Source organism: Apteryx rowi, unplaced genomic scaffold (assembly GCF_003343035.1).
Source record: "Apteryx rowi isolate R43461 unplaced genomic scaffold, aptRow1 scaffold_29, whole genome shotgun sequence".
In the NCBI taxonomy this organism is placed as follows: Eukaryota; Metazoa; Chordata; class Aves; order Apterygiformes; family Apterygidae; genus Apteryx; species Apteryx rowi.
This window is the reverse complement of record NW_020449307.1, coordinates 1182306-1209935: the sequence shown is the minus strand read 5'-3', so window position 1 is coordinate 1209935 and position 27630 is coordinate 1182306. Positions and strand designations below refer to the sequence as shown.

General features: G+C 40.7%; 1 protein-coding gene across 9 annotated transcripts in view; it reads right to left on the bottom strand.

Moving 5' to 3' along the window:
• The window catches only part of RBM33 (RNA binding motif protein 33), a 124335-nt gene that overhangs the window by 36468 nt on the left and 60237 nt on the right, over positions 1–27630 (bottom strand). For 7 of the 9 annotated variants that reach the window (XR_003254098.1, XM_026069241.1, XM_026069245.1 and 4 more), the window contains 5 exons: positions 26789–27123; positions 26144–26389; positions 25394–25681; positions 17366–18007; positions 1837–2025 (listed from right to left, as the gene is read on the bottom strand). Coding sequence is in view for 8 of the 9 variants with exons in the window: in XM_026069241.1 (XP_025925026.1) it covers positions 1837–2025; positions 17366–18007; positions 25394–25681; positions 26144–26389; positions 26789–27123 (1700 nt within the window). In the remaining variant the exon portion in view is untranslated. Of the gene's footprint in view, positions 1–1836; positions 2026–12687; positions 16199–17365; positions 18008–25393; positions 25682–26143; positions 26390–26788; positions 27124–27630 lie in introns of those variants that run through there. The other 2 variants (XM_026069248.1, XM_026069247.1) reach the window with 2 other exon arrangements.

The following is a 27630-nucleotide window of genomic DNA, read 5'->3' as shown; positions in this document are numbered from 1 at the left end:
TGAAAAGGGGCAACAACATAGATTTTCACATGTTTCTTTTCTAGTTCTTGCATTAAAAGGCTCTTACAACTGCTGCTATCCCCTCCTCCTTTGGAGTGTTAATATTCCTCTGGCACATCACAGTATCATAAAAAATAAAAATGAGCTACATATCTCACAGAGCGGCCCCAATCTCACATTCTTCCTATAAAAGAATCACCTCTCCCCTGTACATCTCCCTATCCACACTTTTGAAACATCATTCAGTCTCAAACAAGACAGGAAATTTCTAGCCTTCCAAAAGGCACTTTTGAAATTCAAATGTAGAATTAGCACGGAAGCCTTCTGCATCATTAGCTAAATTCTACCATCACTTTCAAGCACTGCTTTTAGATTTCTTTTAAGGAGAAAGTAGATGATGACGATTTAAAAATCAGTCTTTCCAACAAAGGTACAGCTGACCCTATTCCAAGAATACAAGCTCTGTAAGAGAGAGGGATATATCAAATCCCACTGGAAAACTAGTTATAAATTTCTCCCTACAGGGAAGACAAGTCATCCTGCTAGACTGGTCTGTGACACTGCATTAAGAGACTGGAGTTTGAAGACTGATAAGAAACAGCAAGTCCTGAATAAATCTTTTAGCACATCCTCAGGAACTTTCTTTAACCATGAATATTTCCTAACYGGGTTTCTATTAATCTCCTTTAATATTCTCATGCAAGATTTAGCAAGTAAACACGGAATAAATGTGCTTCAGAAGTGACCCACTTCAAAATGGTATGAATAATTTCATACAAAGTGCTACAGAACATGAAGGGGCAAAGTATTTTGTGAAAGTATTTTTGCTTTCACAAACAAATGAAGCCTCTTTGAACTGATGATATAAATATTTCAGTATTATTTCATTTACTAAACTGGGAAAGTGAGGCAGACTGCACATCTTCAGGAGAGCACTGTGTTCTACAACAGAGAGAATCCTATTCATAAAGAAGTCTCAAAGCCACAGAATAGCTTCAATTAATGCATTGCGTTTGTCTGAAAGTGTTGATCCTGTCAAAAGGAGCACCCAAAACTGAAAAAATAGAGGAAAAAATGCTCATCATCTGCAGGTTTCATTATCTGTTGACTGATATTTTCAAATGTACTAACAGTAACTCAGGCATGGCCTCCTAAACCCCTCAGTGCTTTGAAAGCCTCCTGTTTTGGTGAAAGTCAGTTTAACTGATGTATCAGTTCCAGGAGGCAATGTATGAACCAAAGCTACACTGTAGATATACTGGTATGTGTGTGTCAACCTTGCTCACAAGCCCCTCCTATAAAGATCCTTCTAAACACAAAGTAAAAAAAATACTTTGAAAAGAGACCAGTTTCAGTTAAAAGGGCAGAGTGTTACATGGCGTGAAATCTCAAATGGGTAGTGTTTACTAAATGCTGTCACCCCAGGACTGCAATGACAGGAATGGTGCATTTGAAAAAGTGCAAGCCGACAATAAAGACAAGGACAGCAACCAAAAATGTATTTGTTTTGATACACTAATCTGCAGTAACAAAACCTCACAGAATGGCCATGCTTGTATTATATATGAACATAATGGAGATAACAAGAAGTCCAAAATGAAGGAGAATCTTTTGCAGCAAGAATGTGATGGTTAGCAAAATTCTCCTATACCTCCCACACTGCAATATCATCATGTGTTTGCTTTTGCTATCAGGTGTAGAGCGTGTGTGCGTGGGGGGGTGCCTTCAAACATAAATTACCAATAAACACACATTGTATTTAGTGTCAGGGAATTAATTGAGCTTTCCAGAATGAAAGACTTTTGGCACAAAAATTATAAGCCAAGGTTGACCTACCTGAATGGGTCCCACTGACATCAGCAGGTTTTTCAGTTGGACATCAGTAGTTGATGAAGAAAGCCCTTCAACTGACACAATACAGGGCTGAGGTTTGCACTCCACCACTCGCAGGTTCTGTTTATTTGGCATCAAGCGTCCTCGGCCCATCTGGCCTGCTACTCCTCTGCCTCTCCCATGCATAATGACCTGCCAACAACAAAAGTAACAGTATTTTGATTTACTAACCTAGTGCTTCTGCTAACTACATTTGAGAGATAATACAAAAGTTAGCGATTTACTTAAAGACTTGATTAAAGTGGGTGTCGATTTAAAACAGCTTGTTGCTGCTTGCTAATTCAAAAAGCCACATATTAACATATTCATCAACTGCTTATACAACCTCTTTTAGAAGTATAGCAAGTTCTAAATGGTATCGTAGGTCAGCCTCTGCTTTTAGCACCGATCAACAAAGCAGTGGAGCACGTCAGACCCAAATACATATATGCAACCTAGTTTTTGACACCGATTACATTAGAGTGCATGTGCTCAGCTCCACCATGCCGAGTCTGGTCAAAGAAACAGTGAGCCCTCTCCTGCCTCCAGGCTCTACTGTTACCAACTAACATCAGGATGGAGTACTTGCATATAGTAAGTAACTCTAAGACAATTTGCCAGACTTCCTTTTTCCCAAATGCTGTAAATCTGGCACCACTAGGTCCGCTGGAGCAGGAAACATGTGGCCGTTCTTGTAAATTAAAGGTTGAACAGTTGGAGAGAGAGACATTAACGATGAAACAGTGACAAATGTTGTAACTGAGTCAATGCTCCACAAACATTGTCATTTCTCTTGTAGGGGGGTTGCTGCTTGGAAGGCCTATAGATAGTAATAACATTACACCCCTCTGGACATTAACAAGCAACTTTATCCTTACATGAAGCAAAAAAGATTAAGGCTAACAGTTTAAAACCATGAAACACCTTAAAAGCCAAAGTTCTTGTTATTTTTGTGGAGCATCTAAGTTTGAAGACGAACAGAAGGTGAACGCCAGTGTCACCTGATTACATTCTGTCACCTCCTAGCCAACGACGAGTGTGAAAATCTATTGACACCATCACATGCTATTTTGAGCAACACCAACTCTGAGAACCGACCCTCCGTGATGCCAAAGACCATCGTGAAACAGTTGCCATCTACTCCTACATAGTCAGGAAATGGCCGGAATAAAAGCTCAAGCACAACTACCGTCCTGTTGTTTTTTAAAGCCAGAAAACGTGTTGGATACCATCTTCTACGACAGCTTTTGAGATGCACACGTGTCCCACAGAGCGCACTGTGTTGACCATAAAGTCATCAGATGAAAAAAAAAAATTCCAACCAATCAACCAAAAACTTTTCAGGATCGCCAGGCAGTGCTGGATTCAACCAGGTCCCCGCAGATACCTCCAGTTACGCACCGCGTGGCTCACGCTGCCCCACGCTGGCGACCGACAAACAACGCCAGCTACGCACACAGCAACACAGCGACAAAGGTCCAGGCAGCAACGTGCACCTAAAAACCATCTTTTGGGGTGACTTTTCATATAAAAATAGCAAGGTATGTTCATTCTTCCTTCCAAGGTTAGATTTATTTAAAAAAAAAAAAAAAAAAAAAAAAAAAAAAAAAAACCACCAACAAGGTGACACGCGCAACCCAGAAGGAGGAGCAAAGAATTACGGTGGCTGGAAAAACCAATTGAAAACTCTGCTCATCTTTAAAATTTAAGATCTCTCCTTACTTGAAAACTGGTATTTATCAGAAAGTCCATGTTTACGCTACCTGCTTCTAAACCGGCCACCTTTTAAGTGGTCTCCTTCCCCAAACACTGTCAATGATTGGAACAGTTCTTCTCCAAGGGTTTTTTATTTGTTTTATAAAACTCCTGTTACAGACATTTAATAATCAAGGCACAAAGAAGCAMCACCTCAATTCCTCTCTCATCCAATTACCTTATAAGAAGCAGCATCAGAACCCTTCACCCTTCCCGCTACATCTCTCCGTGCAACGTAAGCACAGTACAAATGCAAGTTGAAAGCACTGAAAGGAGCTAAATGATTCACTTCCACTTCCTCTTCTATATAGCTCATCTATGTCTAAAAACAGCAGGATGATTCCTTAATTTGTGTCTAGCTTTTCAGATCACACTGGTCAACTGAAAAACATCCCGTGCAGCAAGAGACAGCAGAAACAACACCTTATTTGACCCTGACAAAACATTTGGTATTTTTACAGCTATGAAATACATCAAATAATTGCATGCTTTCCACAAGGTTTCACCAGCACGATTTATACCTTAACTGGACTCCAACTGTAGAACTCAAATCTGTTAATATTAGTGATTATTATTATTATTTAATATGTTCAAGGACTACTGATGTTCCCTGCATTGTAAGCTGTAATGAGGAACATCCTTGGCCTGGGCACCACACTGCTGACCAGAGCCCCCAGTTGCAAGGTGGCAGGAGACCCACAGCACCGACTACTCGGGGAAGCCAGGTAAGCATCTGAGCCCCAGAAGGGACCCAGTGATGAAAGGAGACCTTCATTAGCTCTCCCAAACCACCACACCAGTGTAACACCCGAGTGTCAGGCTGAATAAACATGCACAAGACCGCGGGGCAGAAGGCTTCACCTAAGCATGGAACAAACATCAGGTAAGCCTGTAAAAGGGCTCAGATAGAAGGCGTGTCTCAAGAAAAAAAAAAAAAAATTGTGAAAGCATCTTCATTCACATAGTTTCTTTCTCTTTCCTTAAAGATTTGCAAGTCAAAACTCCTTTTGCATCTGTAACAGATGTCACTAACCAGTRGGCTTCACATTAAGTGGCAGGTTTCCTGCGGATAAGGAGACAAACTACTGGGCTGCACAAGAAATGGATTTATGGTCTAGAAGTAACACTATCTTGACCGAGAGTATAAAACCACTATGTCTCTATCGGGATTACACAAAAGCAAAAGAAACACCCTACTGAGGGCTGCTCGTTACCCAGTCTCCTCACTGTCATTTGAGGAGAAATATCCTAGATAGCATTTTTACCTGCATATTCTCCCAGAAGATCAAGCAATGTTTTCAAGTTCACAAAATTCAAATCGTTAAATTGAGTTCTCTGTATTACTATTATATGCAAGCAACAGCTTCTCAAGAACTCAACTCTTTCAATCCCAAACAACCCCAATCCCAAACGAATTAGCTTTGTCACTCCCTTGCACAGTCCACCCGTCCAAAGCAGAAAATCTCAATGTTCCTCCCACTCAAGAGCTTTCTTCTACAATGGCCAAAGGGAGAAGGCAACAGAAAAATGCACCTGCTTTTTCCACTTCTACTCAAGTAGGTTTTTAGCTTACTGAACTGAATGGCTCAGTGTTGCATGTGGCTTCACAGACAATTTTGTACCTAAATCTTTGAGACCAACAGCAAGTGAAAAACTGCAAAACTTTCCCTTCAGACTCGCTTCAATTGTTGCTCAAAAACAGAAAAGCAAGAACTCTTCTCTCTCCCTGTCCCCCAAAATCCAAGCATACGCACACAAACAAAACCTTAGTCGAAAACCTGCATTAAATCATCCTGTTTCTAGTATTAGTTCCAATATCAGCATCAACATAAGTCTCACTGGGATATGGGCTTTATGCCTTCTTCAGATAATTTCTTTTATTCAACCTTACAGCAGCTGGAAGATTATGAAACTAAAAGGAACAAAAAAACCCTAGGAGGAGTTCAAATGCAAGAACTGGGAGTTAAAATCTAATCTATGTTAACTGCCTGCTGTGAAAAAATAACCATAAATATTTGTAATCACTTATTTCCCAAACCGAAAGATGATCCCAGTACATCGGAGGAGCATCTCAGAGCAAAGCCCTCAGGTACGAGACACATTGAACATGCTAATTACTGATACTTCAACAGCAAGAGGTTAGGTTAGCCAACAACAGCCCAATCTTCACTAGCAAGCCCAATTACCGCAGAATAAAACTGTTCAAACTCAACCAGGAAATGCACAAATCGCAAAAAGCTGTAACAGAGTCAAAGGCACAAACATGCAACAGAGGTTGAACAACTTCACAGGGAACGTTCCCAGCTGGCGTCTCAGCTACCCCCTTGGGTTTGAAACTGCCAGCATAGCGTTCTTGCAAAACTCCCTGGGGTGACCATCTCGTCTGAAAAGGTGGAGGCACCTCCAGACTTTTTCTAAATTAATTCATTCTAGAAACATGAAAACCTATACAACRCAATAAGGAAGGTCCATAGCATAAAAATAAGGGGAAGGAGCCAGGCCTGCTGGTTCCTCCAACAAAAAAAAGGGCAATTGGATCAAAACCCTACAGTAGAATACCGCTCTGGACGTCCGCTGCTTTGCGGGATGATTTGAAGAGGCAGTTGGAGAGGCAGAGGTGACTCTGTAGTACCGCTTCTCCAAAGAGAGGCACGCAAGTGTGCATTAAGTTATTTGGTGCTAAAGGACTGATAGCGCTCCTTGCTCCTTTCAAGTCAGCAGTASAGTGTTTCATTTTACAGCTGGGCTTCCCTTCAGCTGAACACACCATTTGGTGTTTTTCTTAAAGAAATGAAAAACAAATACTGCTCTTAGATCACTATATGCCTACAAGCAAGACAGCAAAGTCTCAGATGACAAATTTTAGCACCAGCTTTTTTCAACTGGTTAAAGACATGACTGTGCAATGACAAGTACTGTCTGAGCCCACACAAACAAAATGTATGTAGTGGTATTCAGTGGCATATTAAAACATTGGACTCTCCATCATCCTTTAAACTTCTTATATGCAAGCCAATTATTGGCTTCCTCAGCATGGAAATAAAGAACCAAGTCTCAAGTAAAGCAYCCGTAAAGAGCTGTAACATGTAGACCTCAACACATTATGGACAGGTCACATGTTCATATTAACATTTTGGAGGAAAAGCCGTATGATTGTAAAGAAAACTGTACACACCTGCTGATTCCTAATGTTCACTCATGGGGTAAACAAGTGGGCAACCAGAAGAAAATACAAAACACACAGTAAAGTGACAGATAAGCAGGAAAGTGAAGGGAAGCTGTATTGCAGAAACCTTCCCAAAATGAGGTCTAACTCTCAGAAGCTACATTGCTAGTCTCTCTTCTACTTAGAGATTGCTAATTGTCTCAGTTCTTGCTCACTTTAAATCATTTTTTCCTTTTCCTAACAACTTGATTTCTGTATTTCTAGTTTTTCATTAGCTTACATTACACATCTCCCAATTTAAATATGTAGGAAGGAAATAAGGCATTTGATTTTAAGTCTTCACTTGTCAAATATATTTTTATCTGTTTTTTTCTATAGTATTTTTGCGATGTACAGGGAAACACTAAAGCTTTCAGAAACGCATCTATTCATCAGCATGACCTGCTTCATACAATTTGATACATGAAGTGCTGAAAGCAAGTAGAATACATCCAAGTCCATGTTAGTCCTACACCGAGACCTGAAATGGACTGATTTAAGCTTTGATTTCATGATGCAAATTCCTCTAATTTCATCTACAAAAGAGTGAATTTCATTCTTTGTCTGCAAACCAATAAAGTAAAAATTTTCTTCTGTTATTGTCTACTGCTTAATTTCTATATCACAAACCATTTTGACCTTCAAGCTTTGAATTTCCAAGTTTTATAGAAGGTTTGCCTTCCTAAATGACCATATAGCAAGGAAAGGGTTCTCTTGGATGGAGCTCACAATTACTTAGTTACTTCAGGAGTAATAAAAATGCCTTCTGCAAATGGCAGGAGTTCTGTTTGTGTGAGAGCACAAAAACAGTCTTTCAAATGCCAAATAATGCAAGATCACTAACAGTGCCAATGATCACTAGCAGTGCCAACACAAGTTCAACTTCAAATACTGCGTAGAATTAAAAACCAAAACTCTAAAGATAGGCAAAAGGATTTGAGCTGTATGGCGAACATTTTTCAAACTTCTGCTATGCACAGCTTGATCTGAAACTGCAGACTACTAAAAAATATTATACAATTCAAAGGACACATTTTAGAATAGATTCCCTGATACCAGTCAAGGCTGTATTTCAATACTGACTAGATATATATATATTTTTCTCAGTATTGTGCCTTAAGAAACATAAAGATCATTCTGTCAAATACAAAATTACAAATTCTTAAAACAGAATTTTATGAAAGATTGCCTGAATTTGGTAAGCTACAGCTCTGTACTCTATCATAATCATTATGACAGTCTTACAATGAAGATGAAGTTTATTTGCCACCAACATTAGCAGGACAAATTTATTTATAACGAATGCTTTAAAATGTACTGATAAAAATGCCTATTGATACTGTCAGAGCTTCTTGCAATTTGACAGATCAAATCTTATTTTCATTCTTAAGCCCCATGAAGGAATGGTATCACCAACTTGCATTCTGTAGTGAGCAAATTGATTAATCCCCCTCTATAGAAATCTCAACTCTTGATTACACCTATCAGACGTTAAGCAGCATTATTCTAGAGTGACAACACTTGACAAATTCCCAAACCATTTTTCTCAGCCTTTGTGGCCCTGCTAGCTTGTATTAACCCTGATGAAAAATTAATTTTCCTTATCTTCCGCTAAACCCCAAAATCCAAATCCGCCAAACTGGCAACTCTTTCTGTAAAGGTATTATGAAAACCTCTAAAAGATTAATTGCATGTCTTCAGGTGACATTAAATTAATTTCTGTACTCATGACAGACATTTGATACTCGGTACTGAGCAGACAGATAACATTGTCAGGATACACAGAAGGACAGTGGCGCAGTGTCCCAGGGCAGCCTCTTATGAATTCTCCTTTCGATAAGGCCATACTTCACTGTCAGTGGCACTGTTAGTGATCTTGCAGCCCATAGACCTCACTGCACAGGTTTCTATTAACTACGACAATGCTGTGTCTATCCATGTAATCTTTATAAAGCAAATTCAAAAAAAAATCACCCAATAGTAAGAGGATGTGCATGCCGGATAAAGCGCTTAAAGGAAATAAACTCTGGTTGATTTGTGTAAAAAAATAACAAGGAGAAACAAATACTTTAGTGTGTCCATCCTTATTTTCATCTGTGTTTAGATGCACTGTAAATCAAATAGTCTACTACAAGATGAAGGCTTAAATCTTGCAGGAAAATCTCAATCCCAAAATGTCTTGTAATTGATTTCCTTTAAGAAATGAGAAACATCTCATCTGCTACTAGTTATAGTCAATATTTCTAGAAATGAGTACCTCTAAAGTATCGCAGTAGTTAAGAGAAAAAAAAAAACGAAAAACCTCAAACAAATCCATTAGGCTGCCAAACTCATTCACTTCAAGGGCAAAAGCTAATTCTTGTATTCTTCCATCAGCTATATAGATTTTCATATGTATATATATATTTTTTTGCTGGTACTACAATTGATCACAATAAAACAAGATGGATATCTAGACAGCCAGCTGTGATGCCCATGTAACAGAGGGAAGCAATAAAAACAGTAAAAGCAAAGCAAAAAAGCCATGTAGAGCAAGAAAACCTTCCCTCTAACAGATAGGATTCTTTTCTCACTGTGTTTACCAGAAACATATATGAAAGGCAAAGCCCCAAAACTTATTCATCTCTCTTCAATTGGTGCTCCAAGTGTTGTACCACCGCACTATTGCCAGCTGACAGGCTGGGGACATGGGAAGGGGAAGCCTAATCCCACAAGCGAGCAACACCAACAAGCTCCTGTTTTTTGAACGGCTGGAGATCTGTCTTCAACCTGTCAGTCACCAACGATGAACACCTGGAGACTCGTAAAGGCCTTCTAAGACATTTGAAAGGCTTTTTTAAATTCAGGAGCAGCAATACTTAGAAAAAAACTCTGCCCTCTAGCCAGGCTGGAATACACTACTCCAGACCTCTCATTAGTAACAACTGATTTAAGACCTACTAGCAGTGCAGTTTCAACGCAGAGTATGCACAGAAATACGCTACAGACCTGGTACAACCACCAACGCAGTCCCCATTTCACACACACAAATGACACTTCCCATGCTAACCAGTGAGTTATGTTTTATTTTTCCCAGCCTAAAACTTKTGTGTGGGGCACACCATATGTATATATGTATATATGCATATATTTCCCCCAAGAACCATTTCCCTTCCCATAGTAAAAAAAGACCCCATTAAGTTGCAGAAGGGCATCCAGTGAGCCATGATTTGAGGACTATCTTTTCTGCTGTGCCTAATGATGTACGAGAACTCAGAACAGCAGAAGTAAATATCTTGAAAAACAAACAAACAAACAAACAAACAAAGCTAATTCCATTGAATCCCATGTACTAAGGGGCTTCTTACCTTTAAGTATTTCCTCATACACTTGAGAGAAGAACTAAGGTGTGGTGAAAGACTGGCCAAAAGCCATTAAAGAACTCCAGCCATACCTAGGCTACACTGAAGTTGCACCAGGAGCAACAGAAACGCAGTTGATCAAACTGAACCACGACTACATGTTTTTCTAGTTTAAACAACTACAAACTTGGAACATGTTCATCTTTATGAAAAACATAAATTCAATGTCAAAGCTACAGCAAAATCTAAGTTCTGGACTAGGCATGTATTCTTCTCTCAGAAATACCTTGATTCTTGCACGTTCCTTTCCACAAAATACATCACCCTAATGTAGATGTCAAAACATGATTTTGAGCAGTTTCCTGGGTTCAGTTGCCAGGATCCAGGACATTTCTCATACAGAGAATTCCAGTGAATTATGGACATGCAGATTTTGGATGCAGAGAAATYGCCAAGTGAAAAGAATCCTGTTTGAAAACATCACTGATTCCAAGCTCTGCTGGTTGCCCAAAGCTCCTGGGAGCACTTTCCAGCTGGACACCAGGCATGTGGTGAGAAAACCACCAGAGAAAACCACCATGGGCTACCAGAAAACCGTGTGTCGTTCTTAAGACTCCTGACTTCAGCTGACTGTCGCAGAGTCACATAAAAACCAACTCAAAACCCGCAAGTTCTGTCATTGTATCTGAAAACATTAAACACAAGACCACCTGTTTCTCACCCTCTTTCATTCAAAAAACAACAACAACAACAAATTAGTTAAGCAGCATTGAGGCATCTTCAAAGTCTGAGCAGTCTCTTACACAGCTGAGACCAAGCTACTGCATGACATCAGCCCTATTGCTATGGTAGTATGGTAGTAGTATCAGTCATGCCTACCTAAAAAAATAAGGGAATTTCACCCCATCTTAAATTAGGACTGAGACTGGAATCAAAATCTTATATTTTAAATTGTACTCAACAAGAAAGCTGGTTATGCATTTGTTGACTGCTGGTTACAGACATGACGGACTGAAATCAGGACAACTGGAGCTTCCCTATCTACTGCATCACTTCTAGCTTTTCTAGTTCATACTCCCTTAAAACTAATGACTTCTGCTATGTGGTCTTACACTTCTTGTACAGTCTTTAATAACACTGCTAGCAACATGGACACAAACCACATTACCTCCATCTCCAGCTACTTAGTGTCAAAATTCTCCCAACTCACAACCGTCTCTGTATTGGAGGCCTATTCTAAATAGTTCAACTTAAAATGCCATTCAAAGGCATTTGTGACTCTTGGAACTATCAAATTTAAGATCAGACAAATCTGCATATTTTCCCAATTCAGTGATTACATTCAGCTAATTTTCACCTGAAAACTAGCTCCCTCTCTGTGTAACATACTTTTTTTAATGCTGTTATGGTTGCCTTTAGTCATTTCCCATCAAGAAACTGGGCTACCGGATAGTGCATGACACCAAAATCGTATCAATACAAATTTCACACTACAGCACTTATAACAGCAGAAAAACTCTCCTTTGAGATTTAGCAAGAGTGATAAGCAATACCAAACGCTTGCTTTCAGGGTATTCAGGAGGAGGCAGCTATCTTCTTCAATATACAATTTAACAGTCTCTTGAGGAAAAGGAGAAACCTGTTCTCCAGTCTATAATGGGAAATACTTTATTTCACTTTGTTTCCAAGTTATCCACATCAAAGCTAAATTCAATTTAGGTAGATACATCTTCCCCCTTTTGAGGATTTTATTGCAAACCCATAAAAATGCTATCTGTGTTTGGTCCTGCTGTCTCCTTAAGTCCTTCTACTTGTTAAGTGTGTCCACACATGCCCTTATGTTTCTCTTTCACTGAAMGTGTCCCAAATAGCACAGGATAGTCCACCCTCTTCCGCCAAAAACTGTCGCAAGTCAAAATATTCTCTCTCTATAGGAACCACCCTCATTGGAAGAAGACAAGGGTTTGTTACTTGTTTTTAAATATTTTGTGCATAGCTATGCCTTCTTCATAACAGGAATATCACAGGGCTCCCTGATGATTGCTTTCTTTTTTTGGAGGAGGAGGAGGAGGAAGGAAATTCACATCCATTTGTGAAATATTTCTACAGTGAAATCTTACAGATCATGGCAGGCAGAGTCCTTTTTCCAGTAGCATTCAAATTAATACCGCTCCAAAGGTCTTGCCCCTTTTGATACTCTATAAATGACAAATATGACACGAGGGCATTATGATATAATGGCTTCTGATGCTCTTTCAGTCTGCTTCTGATAAAATATGGACATTTTCTATACCTGCTGCTCCTTCGAATGGGAGGATATGAAGCAACTGCAATGCCATTCCGCTGCTGCTTAAAAAGTCGCAGTAGCGTGTGGGGTGAGTGTGCCTTGGCTCTGCCTCTCGGGGCTGGCAGCGTTTCAGAGCTGGGCAAAGAGCTCCCTTGAGAACTTGTCAGGCAAATGCTAAAAATCTTAATGTTTGTAATTCTTGACATATTTGGATGAAAGGCGCTATAGAGCTTTCAAGTCAAATACTTTTAATTAGTTAAACTTCAACATACACATGCAAGCAACACCGAGTACAAACATAAAGCAAAGTTGGTGGATAAGGTTACATTATCAAGCAAGAACCATCTAAATCAATATATTTTTCCATATTTAGAACTCCATAGTCACCTCTCTCACTTCGCAGTTACTCTAAATAAAAATAAGGCTATCTTCCATTCCAATTCTCTTCTGCTTTTTACAATCCAAAGACATTTTTTGCAACAGGCTTTCCAGATAAAACAACTTGTCAATTCTTTCTTCAAGCTTTTTCAGGTGAAACATCTCAGGTTTTCAGAAATTATGATCACTAATCAGATGTTGCTTTTAATCCAATGTGGTACACTGAAATTTATTTTACATATATATGAAAAAGCTCATTGTGCAGCTTTCCACAGAGACCGAGTGGTGTGTTCTTGGTGCAGCATTAGAACCAGCATTTTCAGGCCTTTGGGACAGACATATACCACTTTGAGCATGGCAGACCAGTTTCTGGCTAGGGAGAAATCACCCAATAACGATATAAGAGAGCTGATTGATACAGAGGTTTTAAGATATTATTGTTTCCCACATAACCTCCAGTTAAATGAAAAACAAGTACAGCACATTTCATATGATCTTAAGATATTTAAGGTTGCATTCAATACAAACCTGTTCTTCCAGGACTAATGACACTTCTAATGTATTGACTTAAAGAATTCAATCGTACTTGGTACTGTAACTATTTGCCAAAAGACCGCTGGCAGGAAGCCCAAAGGAGACCACTGCGAACACTCAAGGAGTTGGAAAACATGACCTATCAAAAGGGGCTGAGGGATATGACTGCGCCAAAACAGTTAAGAGACCTTTAAAATGACCGACAGCCACAAGGAGGGAAGTCAGTCCTTTCCCACATCTCTCAAGGCATAATACAGTTACAGCATTTAATTGCAGCCAGAAAGTATAGTTTGGTCAGTGAGAAAAACCTCCTAAATGTACAGATATTTAGATGCTGGAGTGGATGACCAAAGGAAGCTTTGTTAATGAGATCTAAGGAAAAGGTTGGACACCTGTCAGGAATGATATACAGTTAATTCTCCCTTCAAGACAGAACAAATTATTTTTATGGTCCAGTCACCCCTATTTTCTATCATTTTATGATCATGATACAAATGGTTTATTAGGGTGTTTCTCCCCAACAAACACCATTCTACAACCTCATTGTGTCTTTTCTTACTCAGTTCTTAGGATTCACCAAGCCAGGCAAACTTCAGACTTTTCCATAATAAAATAGGCTAGTATGAATCCTCAGAGAATATTCCCTAACACCTCTATCTGGAAAGGATGGACCTGAAGACATGCTGCAAAGAAACAATAAACCAGATAAGATCTATCAAAAGACATTTGGAAATCTGAAGGGGGTGGGGGGGAATCAAAATTCACCTGCTAAAAACTAAGCACTATTTCCAGGAACATAACATTTAAGGGAGTCATTAAAATGGAAAACTATCCACTGCATTGCTATTCCTGCATAAATTACAGTGGTATTAGAAAGGGATGGCAGTACCAGTATTTTGGGGAGGAAATGAGCATCAATAGACAAAAATCATTAAAAATGGTACCTAACATAATTAATTCACTACCTCACCCTGATGTGCAGGTTTAGTCTCACATATAGGAAATGGTGAATCCTTCACCATTTCTTTTTTCTTGAAGCTTAACAAAACGAATTAAGGCATCTGATACACTGGATAAACTGGAAAAATTAAACAGGTTCTTGGAATTTCATTTAATTAGTAATTCTTAAAATCCCCCCCCCCCAAAAAAAAACCACCAAACAAAAAAAAACCAACAAAACCTTGAAAAGCAAAATCATCTCATGAGAGAATATTGCCGAATCATGTGGCTGGCTCTTTTACCTTCTTAAGCAACAACGACTACTTCTATCTGAAGGTCAGAGATCCTCACTAGTACTGCAATGCCCAGTAATAGGGATAAACATAGTTAGAAGCTGAGATTGGGGAAGATTTGTCCTTGAGAGAAGAAAACACTCTCTTTTGGCAGTACCTGTACACCATATGAACATCACGAGTACACTATGYATGTCTCCTTAATTGTAAAACAAAAACCATTGCCGGCAATGCAACGCTGATCCTACTCTATGGATGGTCCCACTAAGTCTAGGAGAAGAGCCTGGGCTCCCTGCTCCCATTTCAGGTGAATCTGGTTTTGGTAGGGTTAGCATGGGTCGGTCTCCATCGGCTCCTCGACAGACAGCTCTGCTATCATTCTGTGCTGGCTGAAAGGGAAGGGGCTTTCCAAGTCCTTACCTACATGAATCAAGAGGGCTTTGAAAAGGAACCTGCATGCATCTAATCACAAACCATCTCACTGGCACAGGGTTATTGGAACCACGTCTGCACAAGAGCATTCGGGAAAGGAGAGGGGGTACAAGCGATGAGACTTGAGAGCAACTGCTAGGCTGTTTACCCACAGGATCGAGTCACTGTGTATAGGTAAGAGATGCCAAACATCCTTTTGGCCAAAGGCAGGGAGAGGAGAGGAGAACGGTTCGGGAAAATGAGATTTGGCTTTTGCTTTTAATTTAGGGTCGAGGCAAAAGGTGTAAAAACAAACAAACATGTAGCAGGGCTAAAAATTAGAACCGGAAACTAAATGCAATTTATGATCTTTACGGTTCAGAGTCCAAGCAGCTTTCAATTCCTCTTTAAAATACTGTCAAAATAGACAAGATTGCCCCCCTGCTGCTCAATGTTTCCATTTTCTTTGTGTGGTCACAGAAACAAAGTCACATAGAATCAGCTTGTCACTAAATGACTAAGAATATTGATCAACTATCTTGATCAGCGTTAAACAGCTAAATTGCAATGCTTTGTTTTTATTCTTCCATAGTTGGAAGGAAAACTGAAAGTTTCCATGGCAATAAGAGAAAAACAACATATGCTATGTATAAATAATCTGCTTTACCTTGCTAAAACTCAGTATCTCAAAGTTAAGAGAGACAGAACAAGTCTGAGTGTACAGTGAAAGAAGGGTTATGTATGTATTTAATGAAACTAATTACTATTGCTTACCAACAGACTTATCTGAAACAAATCATTTATGGTTTCCTGAAACAGCATTATGATATATATACATACATACATATATATATATTTAAATAAATGCTAGTTTGGGCACTGACAATTGCTATAAAGAGCTTTAGTGGTGACTGGCACTGTTTTGTTTTACTGCATTATAACAGAAGTCGTGCACGAGTGCTTTATTCAATTCTTCATGAACAACAAACCAGTTACACTTCTTGCAGGCCATTGCGATTCCTGCAATCATATGTATAAATTTTTTCAGTCCAACAGAAACAATTTCTTTCAACTTCTTGTACTTTCTTCTTCTTCTGTAGTTAAGTTACTGTGCCTGAGCAATTAGACATCCTCCAGCTCTGGTCAGGTTGTCAGCTCTATTTAGTCAATAAGATCCTTTATGCTAATATTGTGAAAGACCACATGGTCATTAAGCAATCCACAATTTTAAGCTTATTTAAGCTTTATGAGCTATAGAAAAATCCTTATAAAAAGTAGTTAAGACTTGGGCATTTCAATTTCCCCCCTGCTTCTAAAGAGTAAAGCTCAACTCCAAGGCCTAGCTCAGCTCCTGTTAACACTCTCCTATGCTCACAGCAGTTCTGCAAGTTTCCTTAATTAACGTTCTTAAAACTTTAAGAAGCATTCTTCCAAGAACCCGGCCCCAATGTACCCCAGCATTTAAGCATCCCACACCCTTCCTTCTGCCCCGCACAAACMCTAGGACAGACTCCACACTAGCAGCAGCACCTTGCTAGGCCCTCTCATCTCAGTTTCTTCAGAGCCCTAACAAATTAACTTGTCTTTTCATTATGACAGAAGAAATTTGGTCTAGATATTTTCTAACTAAAAAACCCAAATCTTAAATATGCACACTGCCAGCAAGACCAGCATCGAGGGGCCTCCACAACACCAGTGCTCAAGGGACACTCTGCAGATAATAGACCCCTCATCAAAAGATAAGGGAATCTCATTTAGATGCAGAAGTGAAATGGTAACGTTTTCAACATGGCCTAACAGAAAACATCCCCCAATGATACACTGCTTACATTCGTTTTGAGACATGCATCCCAAGAAAATAAGAACAGCCTTCCCATGACTACAGCCTCAGAGAGCACACTAACTCCAGCACTTGCACGCAGTTAAATTTTGTGGCTTCAACAATCAAATAGGCTGAGCCTAGCTTTCTAACTGAACCTGAAAAACAGCCATACAAGTGTGTCTCTCCCACACATTATCAGATGTATCAACCTTAAGCAAAATGATCTCAGCTGAGGAGTCTTTCAGACTCAAGTTGCAAGGAACTTAAAAGGGAGTATGGCTTTGGAAAAGTCAATGTGATTTTAGTGATAACAGCCTGGCAGTAAAGCATTGCCACAGACCTTCACTTCTGAATAACTGCTAATAACCTGCAGTTCCAAAAATCTAAAATATGGATTATTAGGCCTGCTAAGTCTGCTACTTCCCTTTTCAACTTAGGCCCATTTTTTATTTTGGGATTACACCATCCGAACCATGCCAAACCAAACCATGACAACATGCACACATGAGACAAGCCTCGGAAACTTACCCCTCCTGACAACTTAATCACCCTGACTTTGCTGCCGACATGGGGCCCGTCTCCGCCAGCGCTGTTTGTGCGCTGCATGACAGTCCTTTTCACGCCGGGTTTCAGCTCCTGGGGCCGGGCTTGCACCGAAGCCACTCGAGCAGTCTGCGGCGCAGGCAGCGCCGCCGCCGCGGGCTTCGGCTGCAGTACCTTCGGCGACGCCTGAGGCTGACTCGGAGGTATCGTTCTGGTCTGCCTCAGCTGTTTCACCGGTTTCATTTGGTGTCCTTGATACTGCATATTAGCCCCAACCTGCGGGAAGTCTGTGGGTTTGGGTGGCATATGTGGAACTACCATATCTTGCTTTTTAACAAGGAGTCGGTTTTTGACGTTTGGCCTGGCCTGTAAGCCCGAGTGGGGTATGTAAGGGCTGCCGTTGGTGGGGAACTCGCAGGACTCCTCTTCGTGTTGCATGTAGGACGGCTGCGTGGCAGGCTGCTGCTGCTGCTGCTGCTGCGCAAGCCTTTCGAGCAGTTCTCTCTTCCTAGCGCCAGCCTGCTGCTGCCGTCGCAGCTCCTTCTGCTTCAGGATTTCTTCTCTTAGACGTTTCTGCTCCTCTATCTTCAAACGATACAATCTGGTTTCTTCATCTTCATCGGGATACTACAAAGGAGAATACAAATACAGTTGTCAAACTCTCAGCATATGCTCAGCTTGGTCAAAATAACGTTAACTTGTTGTTTGAGAAGCCTCCATAATGGCACAACTCTAAAGAGCTTTTGAAATTATCCCTGATGCCAAGCTATGGCTGCTAGTGCCACATATCTGCTAGCAAGGTTTATTTGCTATTCATTAGAGACAAACAGCTCAAATATGGTTTGGGACTTAGATATATTACTTCCTAGACAGCAAAAAAAAGAAGCCATAATACCAGTTGAGAAATCTTATCAGAATACTAAAAAAAATAAAGTCTTACAAATTGCAACTCATTTAGAAGTTTCTAAAACCAATTAAACTATTAATATAATTCAAGATATCAAAATATGTTTCAAATGGAAAGTAACAATACGGAGGCAACCCACTGTCACACAGGTTTTATCTTGCTCTTTTCTGACAAAGTAACAAAAGGTAGGGTGGTAAATGACCTGAAAGGCCCTGATTAGAACTATTGATTTTTCTCGCAGAATTTTCAGCCTGATCTCAAACTCATTTGTCACACAATAATTGGTTATAATGAACAGCACAAGTCAATCTCTCTGACCTTGAACTCATGCACTCTCTTCAGAATCAAAATGTTGCCAAATGCAGTGTTGGAATATTAATGGTATACAGAGAATGCCTTTAATATTCCAGCCCTAGACTGTTCTGAAAGTATTATATACTATCAAATAACCTTTCTAAAGCTTCTTCAACTTTGGCCGAATGGGCTCTTATGAAAAGCTGTGTGAAATGCACAGAGTCAAGGAAATGCAAATTCTCGCCATCCTGGAAAAGAAATCAAATTGCTCTGGTGATACAATCAGAAGCAGTTTTCTTTTCTTAATTATAAAGCATACTTTTTTCATAAATTTAGTTTTTATTTTCTACAGTTAAAGATTTTTCAGCAGTCTCTACAATTCTCTAGTTAAGATTTCAACAGCCGAATAGTCTACTTTTAAGTAAGATATATTGATTGCCTCTAACAGACGAACAGATTCTCAAAGTAACTTTGCATTTTGGTAAATTAGAGCACAAATAACAGTAAAACATTTCTCGAAAACTGACGCAGTGATGAGCAGTTATTTACCTTGCAGTAACTGGGGTGCAAACTCTTGTCATTTTTTGCATGTATCTGACCCAAATGTGCAAGGACACATTTTTTTGTTCAAGCGTCTTTTATCCCTAATACCTCCCAGAATCCTCCCCAAACCAAGGCAAGAAGAACAGACCAGATCCAACCATATTGTTGGTTCACAGACATAGCAGCCCAGTAAGAGTAGTAATTTGTATTTGTGGAATCCAGATGCACAAGTCTTGAATACTTGTCTCCTCCTGATGCAACTGCCTCTTCTCTGAGTACCTGTCCCCAGGGATTACTCCCATGGTAACTAAGAAATAGCTGCATGTCTCAGACTAGAAGTCTAATCTAAACAATGGCCAAAATACAACCTCAACAAAACTGGATTTTTTTTTTTAAATATGGGATATAGTTCTGGAATGAGGTCTGCCCTTTACAGGAGAATGCTTCATATACCAAAAGGTTTGGAACTTTCTCTATATTTTTCAGACTAGGATTATGGTGATTAATGACTATAAGGACTAGATTATGGGTCTTTGATAAATGGTAACAGGAACACACTTCTACAAACTAAAAATGGGGTGCGTGGGGGAGGGAGGTGAAGGAAAGAGGACACTGAAGTATTCAACCTTATAGTGAAAACTGGAGATTCTGGATTGGYGTATAGGAAGAATAAGACCATTAAGAAATACATTAAAAAAGTACAGGGCTCAAATATAGCTAGTGTGGGATAAGAAAATAGAGGTAACCTCCAGACTGAAGGAGGATGTGCTGTTACGTAGATCCTGATGCCATGAATAAAAAATTCAGTCCTTTTCAAAGACAATAAATATCTCACCATTACTGAAATTGTCCAAAGAGAAAGCCTGTTCCATTTAACTTAATAAATCAGTGTATTCACTTGCTTTATTTTAAATCAGAATACTCTGCATTTTATCTAAAAGAGTTTGATGGATGTCAGTGAGTCAGTACCAAATTTACCGTAGGAAATAGCGATTTTTTTTTTCCTTACAGTCAATTGAAGGGTGTCAATACTTGCAAGAGTCTGCACAAGACTAGCTCTTCAACCAGCTGCCCTTTACTATCAGGAAACTGTCTGCTCACATCATTATCTAACAAGTTCTGAATGCCTTCAAAGATGTAGCTCATGATCTGGTACAAAACACTTAACTCAAAGGCCACATAATAGCAGCACAGAGAGGTGTACTTTGTGGCACACATGAAATGGGTCTTTCCAGCAGACCAGGAATGAACATCCTGAGGGCCTGTGACCAACACATCCATGCAGCACCTCTTGGATCTAGCTGATCTGCACTGATCAACAGCACTAGCATTAAACACAGAGGATTGACAAACTGCATTACTAGTACATATGGAGTTAGATGAACGCTCTTAGGGGAATCTTCAGGCAACTTGATCTCAAATATCATTTGGAATTTTTCTTTCAGGAACTCAACTCAATACTTTAGAGATTAATATGGATACTATGAACTCAAATCCTTTCTTAAAGAGTCAGCTTTGAAATCAAGAGCAAAGAGCTCTGAGGTTATTTGAACTAAGTTGCCAATCTTATGAGGTTACTCCAGATCAGCCCATTAACAGGATAAGTTGACCTAAATACTTCAYCTCCATAAGCAAGTTGCTACTACTGCTAAGTCCTCAGTAAATACCCTTGCCCCTAGAGGAGGACCAAAGAGGATAAAGAACCCTTTGCTCGTTAACAAAATATTTGCATTAGGAGTCAGATTTGATTGGAGCTAGTTGTGCAACGTCCTAACAGTAAAGATTCAGAATGGGTGACAAACTCCTCACTAAGATGAAAACAGTGATAATTAAAGCTCCTCAGCTTTACGAGCACCTCTTCCCCTATGTCATTAGGAGCTTCATCAGAAAAAGGACAGGGAAAACAGACAGACTGGAACAGGATGGAAGTGGTTGCAATCCCTACTGCTAATGATTTTCATCCCATTACTTTAATAAGTCCAGGACAGATTTCTCCAAAAGCAGCATTTTGCCAAAAAAGGCAACTGGGAGAAAGCAAACATCCTTCAAAGATGCCACAAAGTTCACAGCTTGTGTTTGGAAGTGTGCTGACAAGAGTAACATTAGCTATACCTAAAGATGCAGTATAACTTGGAGCAGGCTTTTTCCTAGATAAGCTCTTGATGCTTCACCCTTTTTTCTTTTCCTGAGGAACTCCACAGCACGAAGAAATAGTATCTTGTACGTGGCTCCTCTTTTTAGGAAAGGCCACAGCATACAAAGCCAGAGATGCAAAGTGGAAATCCTCATCTGTCTTTGAATAGTTCTTAAACACAACATATTTCATTGTGGCTTGGAGGGAAGACTAAACTTTAGCTACAGGTTTTTCTTCTATCTTAAAGTCCAAAGAGACTTTATGGAAAGTGCCAAAAGAAAATGTTACAGGCTGCTTTTCTGAGTCCAGTTAAAGAGCAGCAGCGAGAGCAGCAACAGCTCTTGATCATCCYCTAAGAGGACTTAGAATGGCACTGTTGAGGTCAAAGACACCAAAGAAGCATGCTCTAAAACAAGAGATTAAGCTTCTGCTGTAATTTAAGTCCTAGTACCAGTAGCTTCAAGTGCTAAACTTGCTTCTCGTATGGTACAAAATAAAACAAGACAACAAAAGAAAAAAAAAACACCCACAAAAGAAAAAGCTTTTTAGAGGTCTGCAGGTTTAACTACTAGTTAACAAAATTAAATGCAGAGACACAAAAGCTGAATAGTGCAAGTACTCTGGCTTGCTGTCAAGGAACAAAGAGGAACTGTGCAGCCAGACTGACTTTGTGTCCCTCAGCAGAACGGATGCAAGGACAGACGGGATGCCTCCAATGGACACCATCAGTCAAAACAGTTTGATCTGTGGCATATACATACAAACCTGTGTGTTCAGCAGATTTGCAATTTGTTTGTTTTTCAGTTGTATTTTTAGAAACAAGAGGCGCTAGAATCCTTTGTCCAAAAATTCCTGACAAGTCTTTATCAAAAATACAGTCAGATACAAATCATATCATTTTGCTGCTTGCATTCAAACCCACAAATTACCTTAAATAAAAACATCTAATACACATTACACATAACTGATGACAATAGCTTCCACGCCCCTAAGAGGCTACAGGTCATCCTACAAAACATAGGTGCTGCACATCTTAGACAAACAGGAAAAGAGTTAAGAATGAGGTTACAAGTTACTCTGAGAAGCACACTGCCCTCTTGCGATCTTCTAACTGGAAAAAGACTGTGGTAAGATGAATTCTCTAAACACAAGACAGTAGGCACCATTATTAAAATTTGGAAAATAAACCTATTCAAACCACAGAACCCCCAAATTCAGATACTTACAATTTTTTCAGGCAGTTAATTTCTAAAAAGGTAAAAAGATTCAAATACATTTACTTGATAACCTAACAGAGCACCTATTTTATGTACTGCAAGTCCTGTAAAATAAACCCCATCAACATTAAACTCAACAATGCAACTTCAACATTTACTGCACTTGGGAGAATGAAATATAAAGGTTGTCTGTAAATATCTTAGTGGCATTAATTGCAGTAAGTGGCAAGATTAGTGTACCTTGGACTAGAGCACATGGACCAGTGCTCTATTAATTTCCCTCCTGTTCCGAGTTCCAATATCTCATTTCTACAAAGAACTTCACATCACCTTTCTATGCCCCCCCCTTAAAAAAAAAAAAAAGGCTAATATTGGCTTAATTCTTCTCATCCTAAACTAGCCTCAACATGAGCAGAATTAGGCTAACGGCCACCACCCATCTTTCCCAATTTCATTGCCAAAAGGTAATATAATCTTGAAAAATAACATCTATTATAAATATAGCCATTTAAGAGTTGCAGCCTCCAAGGAATCGGAACACAGGCATACTATTAGGAAAGTTGAATTATAGTTTATCTTCTAGTCACTCAGGTTGCAAACTTCTAAAATACCAGAATTTTGAAGGTGAGAGAAAACCTGTAATAGCCAATTTTGCTATTCTTTGTGGTTCCTGAATGCCACAGCATTCATAAATATGGCCACTGGCTCTTCAGGAAGAAGGATGGAGAGAAAAAAAAAAAGTCTTAATAATTTTCCAGTTGAAGACACTTGCAAAATGACCTGCCTAAGTCAGTTATGAGCAATACAGCTGGAAAAGATGACAGAACATAACTATTTCTCGTCTTCTTAGAGAGAGAAAGAACAGGATGAAGTTAGTTAATTACAAAAAACAACATGCAAAAAAAMCCGTGAAACATTAAAGTCTGCCTTAAGGACAGAAATGTAATAACCTACATTACAWCAACAGTGAAGAGAAAAAGAAAACATTAAATACTTGAAAATGGAAGTTACTAGTACTGCAATCGTCAGTTTGTAAAAGTGCCAATAAGTGGCACCAGTGAACAGGACGGCCACAGTGGCACAGCTGAAAGGGGACAACTGCTACTACGCTGCTGTTTGCAGCACGTGGCTCTCAAGTTCCCTTTAAAACAAGAAGTGTTCCCTGTGCGCGCACACAGTCACACACTTTCAGTAATTGCTGAGTGTACCCACATAGGCTTAATGTTAATGGCTCATGCTTAATGGCTCATGCTTAATACTAGGAAGCACTGGGAGATGCATCAGTTCTTCCAGGGCAACATATTTCCCCTCTTTTACAAAAATCGATGTGAAATAGATATCACAACTTGTTTCCAAAGATAGCCATGACATAGAAATAAAAAGGAAGCTTAATTTTGTAAAGCTAAGAATTCAGGATATGTTTAGGTTAGGATATGTTTAAAACTTAAAATGGAGAGAACAAGATGACTGCTTTTTTTTTCTTTTTTTTTTTAATTGATTTTATTAAGAGTGAAAAATATCAGTTCATTTTTCTAAATACTGGCAGAGATATTTCAGGACTAATGCCTTAAATTTCAAATGACTAAAATATGAAAGAACTATAAAACGTTTTAGATGGCGAGGCCTATATCTGCTTTGCATAGGCTTACAAAACTTACCTGTACTAAAGGCCTGAAAGACAGAGACTTCCCTATGAGGTATGGTATTTTCTGTGACTTAGATTATTCCAAGAGACTGAATTGAGGAGAAGAGGATTACTTAAGTCATTTTTGCAAAAAAGATCAAAATTAAAGCTGAAAAGCTGAAATAGTGTGTTTTTTTTTTTCAATATTCCTGCTGAAAAGCAAGTGCACAAGAGGTCAAACACTGCTAGCTATGGATTTCTTTTGTGCTTCGTTTGTGGAAATTAGGGATGGTCATAACGAATTCAAGAACAAAATGTGAAGCTAATAACCAGCAGCTTAAAGGGAAGAAAGCATTATCACAACTAAAGCTTTCAACAGTTGTTGAAAGAAACCTGGTCCTTGAGGCAAGATTCATGGTCAGCTGAACTATAAAAATTTACAATTCTGCTCAGAATAACCTGACATTCAGAAACCATATGGAATTCATTTAACCGCCATGCTTCTCTAGCACCTCCTGATATTCAGTATTAACAGCACCACCAGCTCAATCCTATCCCCCTGTTAACAGCACACAAGGAGTCTCTTGTCTAGCGTCCAAAAGCAGCTGCGCAGGGAAGCAGTCACCTGTTCACAGTACATGACCCAGACACCTCATTTTTTTTGATTGTGCAGAGTATTGGCAGAGCAAATGGCATCTTTTTTCCAAAATGGAAAACTTAAGAGCATTTCCTATTTTCCCTAGATTAGAGATCAGGCCAAAATGTTGTGTAAAAGAGGCATTTCCTTCTTCAAGAGCAAGGAGCTCCCCAGACAACGCAGAAGCAACTTTGTACAAGAGCACTCAAGAYCCTAGAGATGACTGGACAGTCTGAAGGAAAACAGCATTAGGAAAGCAGCTGTCTAAACAGGCAATTTTTCTGAGGTATAGAACATCAGAGGAAATGGAAGAGAAGAGGTTTTCTGATTTGAGAGGAAATGCTGACCAAAAAATTGGTCAGAATTGCTGCAAGATAAAAATAGGCACAGTGGGGATTTCAGAGGCTGATATCTGTTGATGCCCTTTCCTCAACCTCTGCCTTGTCACAGTAGAAATGTCTCCTCCTCCTCCTGCAAAACACACTCCTTACAGCCCTGCCACCCTTGCAGACTTTTGTTTTGTTTTGTTAGTGGATACTGCTCTTGCCATCATATTAAACAGGAAAAATGCAACTCAGTAGAGGGGTCTCTAGTGGCACCAAACCCCCCCCCAAAACGCACAAACAAACAAAAAAACCCACCCAAACCAAACTTTACCTCTGGTTCAGATTTTACTTCCGATTTCGCTTGGCCCACTGGTGTGATTGCTTTAGCTTTCATCTCAGGCCTTCCCTGCGAGTTTCCAACACCAGCTACAGCCTTGGTGGCAGACATGGTGCTGGTAATGGGTTTGACCTGAGCAGCTGGAGTAGAAGTTCGCCTGTTGTTGCTCACTTCCAGCGCGTGTGACGGTGCTATCGGCAACTCACGCAAGTTGCTGTTTCTTGGAGCAGTTGTTTGTAGCTGCTGATTTGAACGCTTGACAATATTCTGGGAGGGCGTGTTCTGAAAAGCAGAAAGAAAAAATGCAAAGATTTCCATCACAAGCAAGATTAAGGTGCTTCCTCTTTCAGATTTTTCATGATTAAGTTCGGTTTCTAAGTTTGGCAAAAAAGTTTTTTCAAGAGCAACTGTATTTTTAAGGTAAGAAGAAAAGTTACAGAAATGAGAACATTCTAACAACAGTTTTATTTTTAGCAAAACCTAATCTCACTTGTTTACATCTTTCTCAGATGTGCTTTTCACCAAGTGATTTATTTTCCTAATCAAAGTGGTTGTTCTGATTTGCAGTCATATGGAACAGCTACAGACGCTGCTCCACAGGGACTGTTTGCATCACCCCAACCTACCAAGCAACAGAACATGCTGCACTGGAGCAAATTCACTCGTGGGTTTTGAAACCTGTGCTTACACGCCTGTTACACGTGCACGGCTAAGGGAGGGGACACCGATGCCAGCGGTACTTACATGCCTGGGCTTCATGGGCCCCTGCCGCTGCTGGCACTGCATCCGGTTGCTGTTGGGCTGCTGCTGGGCGGTTGGCATGTGGGGCCGAAACTGGGGCTGGTTCATGGGCATCAAGGGCTGCGGGGGGCCCTGCAGGTGGTGATGGTGCTGCTGCTGCTGCTGGTGATGGTGCTGCTGCTGCTGCTGGTGATGGTGCTGCTGGGGCTGGGGCTGGGGCTGTGGCTGCAGCGGAGGATGCAAGGGACCCTTCGCAGGAAGAGGACGGTTATTTGGTGTTAGCGCCGAGGCAATAAACTCTGGAGAAGTTGCACCCAGCCTCCCCTGGTCTCAAAACATCTTTAAGCAGCTACGGAACAGGCTAAACCAAGTGGATTAGCTGCGCAGAGTGGTTCTATATCTAAACTTGCGCAGCTCAGCAGGTGAGGTGGAAACAGGCGGAGGAAGGGGTTTCCCCCTCCGCGCGCCCTTCTTTTCCGAAGGGCTTGAGCTGCTGCTCGTTTCCCCCGGCTCCAAGCAGGGCCGTCGCGCAGCGCTCGCTACCGAGCCGGGCGGCAGGCGGGCGGCAGAGGGCGCTGCAGCCCCGCCGCAGCGGCCCCGGCCCCGGCCCCCCGCGGCCCTCCCGGCCCCCCCCCCCCCGGGCGGTACCTGCATGCTGGGCTGCGTGTGCGTGGCCAGGAAGGGCTGCGCCGGCGCCTGCAGGAACTGCTGCCGCGGCGGCATGAAGGGCCGCGGGCTGGCGGAGCCCGGCTGGTTGAAGTGCAGGATGCCCACGGGGCCCTGGGGCTGCATGCTGGGCCGCACCGGCCTCTCGCGGGGGAAGACCGGCTGCTGCCCTTGCTGCGTGAAGGCCGGCCCGGGCTGGCTGAAGGGCATGGGGTTTTGCGCGGGGACGGGGTGAGCGCTGTTGAGGAGCGGCGGCGGCGGCGGCGGCGGCGGGGGGCTCCGCTGCTCGAACAGGTGGTGGCTGGGGAAGCGGGGATCTGCGGAGCAGAGAGGTAACTCAGGGCGGCCGCCGCGGGCAGCAGGCGCCCTTCGAAGCGGCGGCTTTCCCTTGGAGCAGGAAAGTAAACTTGGCGTTTGAAGACAGGAAGAACGTGWGAGACGTTTTCATTTTAAGAGCTATCCTCAAGGTTACATTTCTGTTGCTTCTACCCCCTGCGTAAAGAGGAACTGCTGCTTGAAAGAACGGCGTGACTGTTAATAAACGGGAATCAGGAACAACTTAAAAATTCTGCTCTAATGAAATCAATGAAACATTACAGGGATTAGGGTTTAAGACATACAAGAACTCGTAAAACTTTGCTACCATTTGCTGATTGGATGTTCAGCAGCTTTTTACATATTTTTATATATATATTTATATATATATACACACACACAAACACACCCCTGTGTGTGTGTGTGTGTGTGTGTGTGTGTGTGTGTATACACATATAGATTTATGCACACACACACGCACTTAGGATCTATTTTGTTTCTTATGCTGC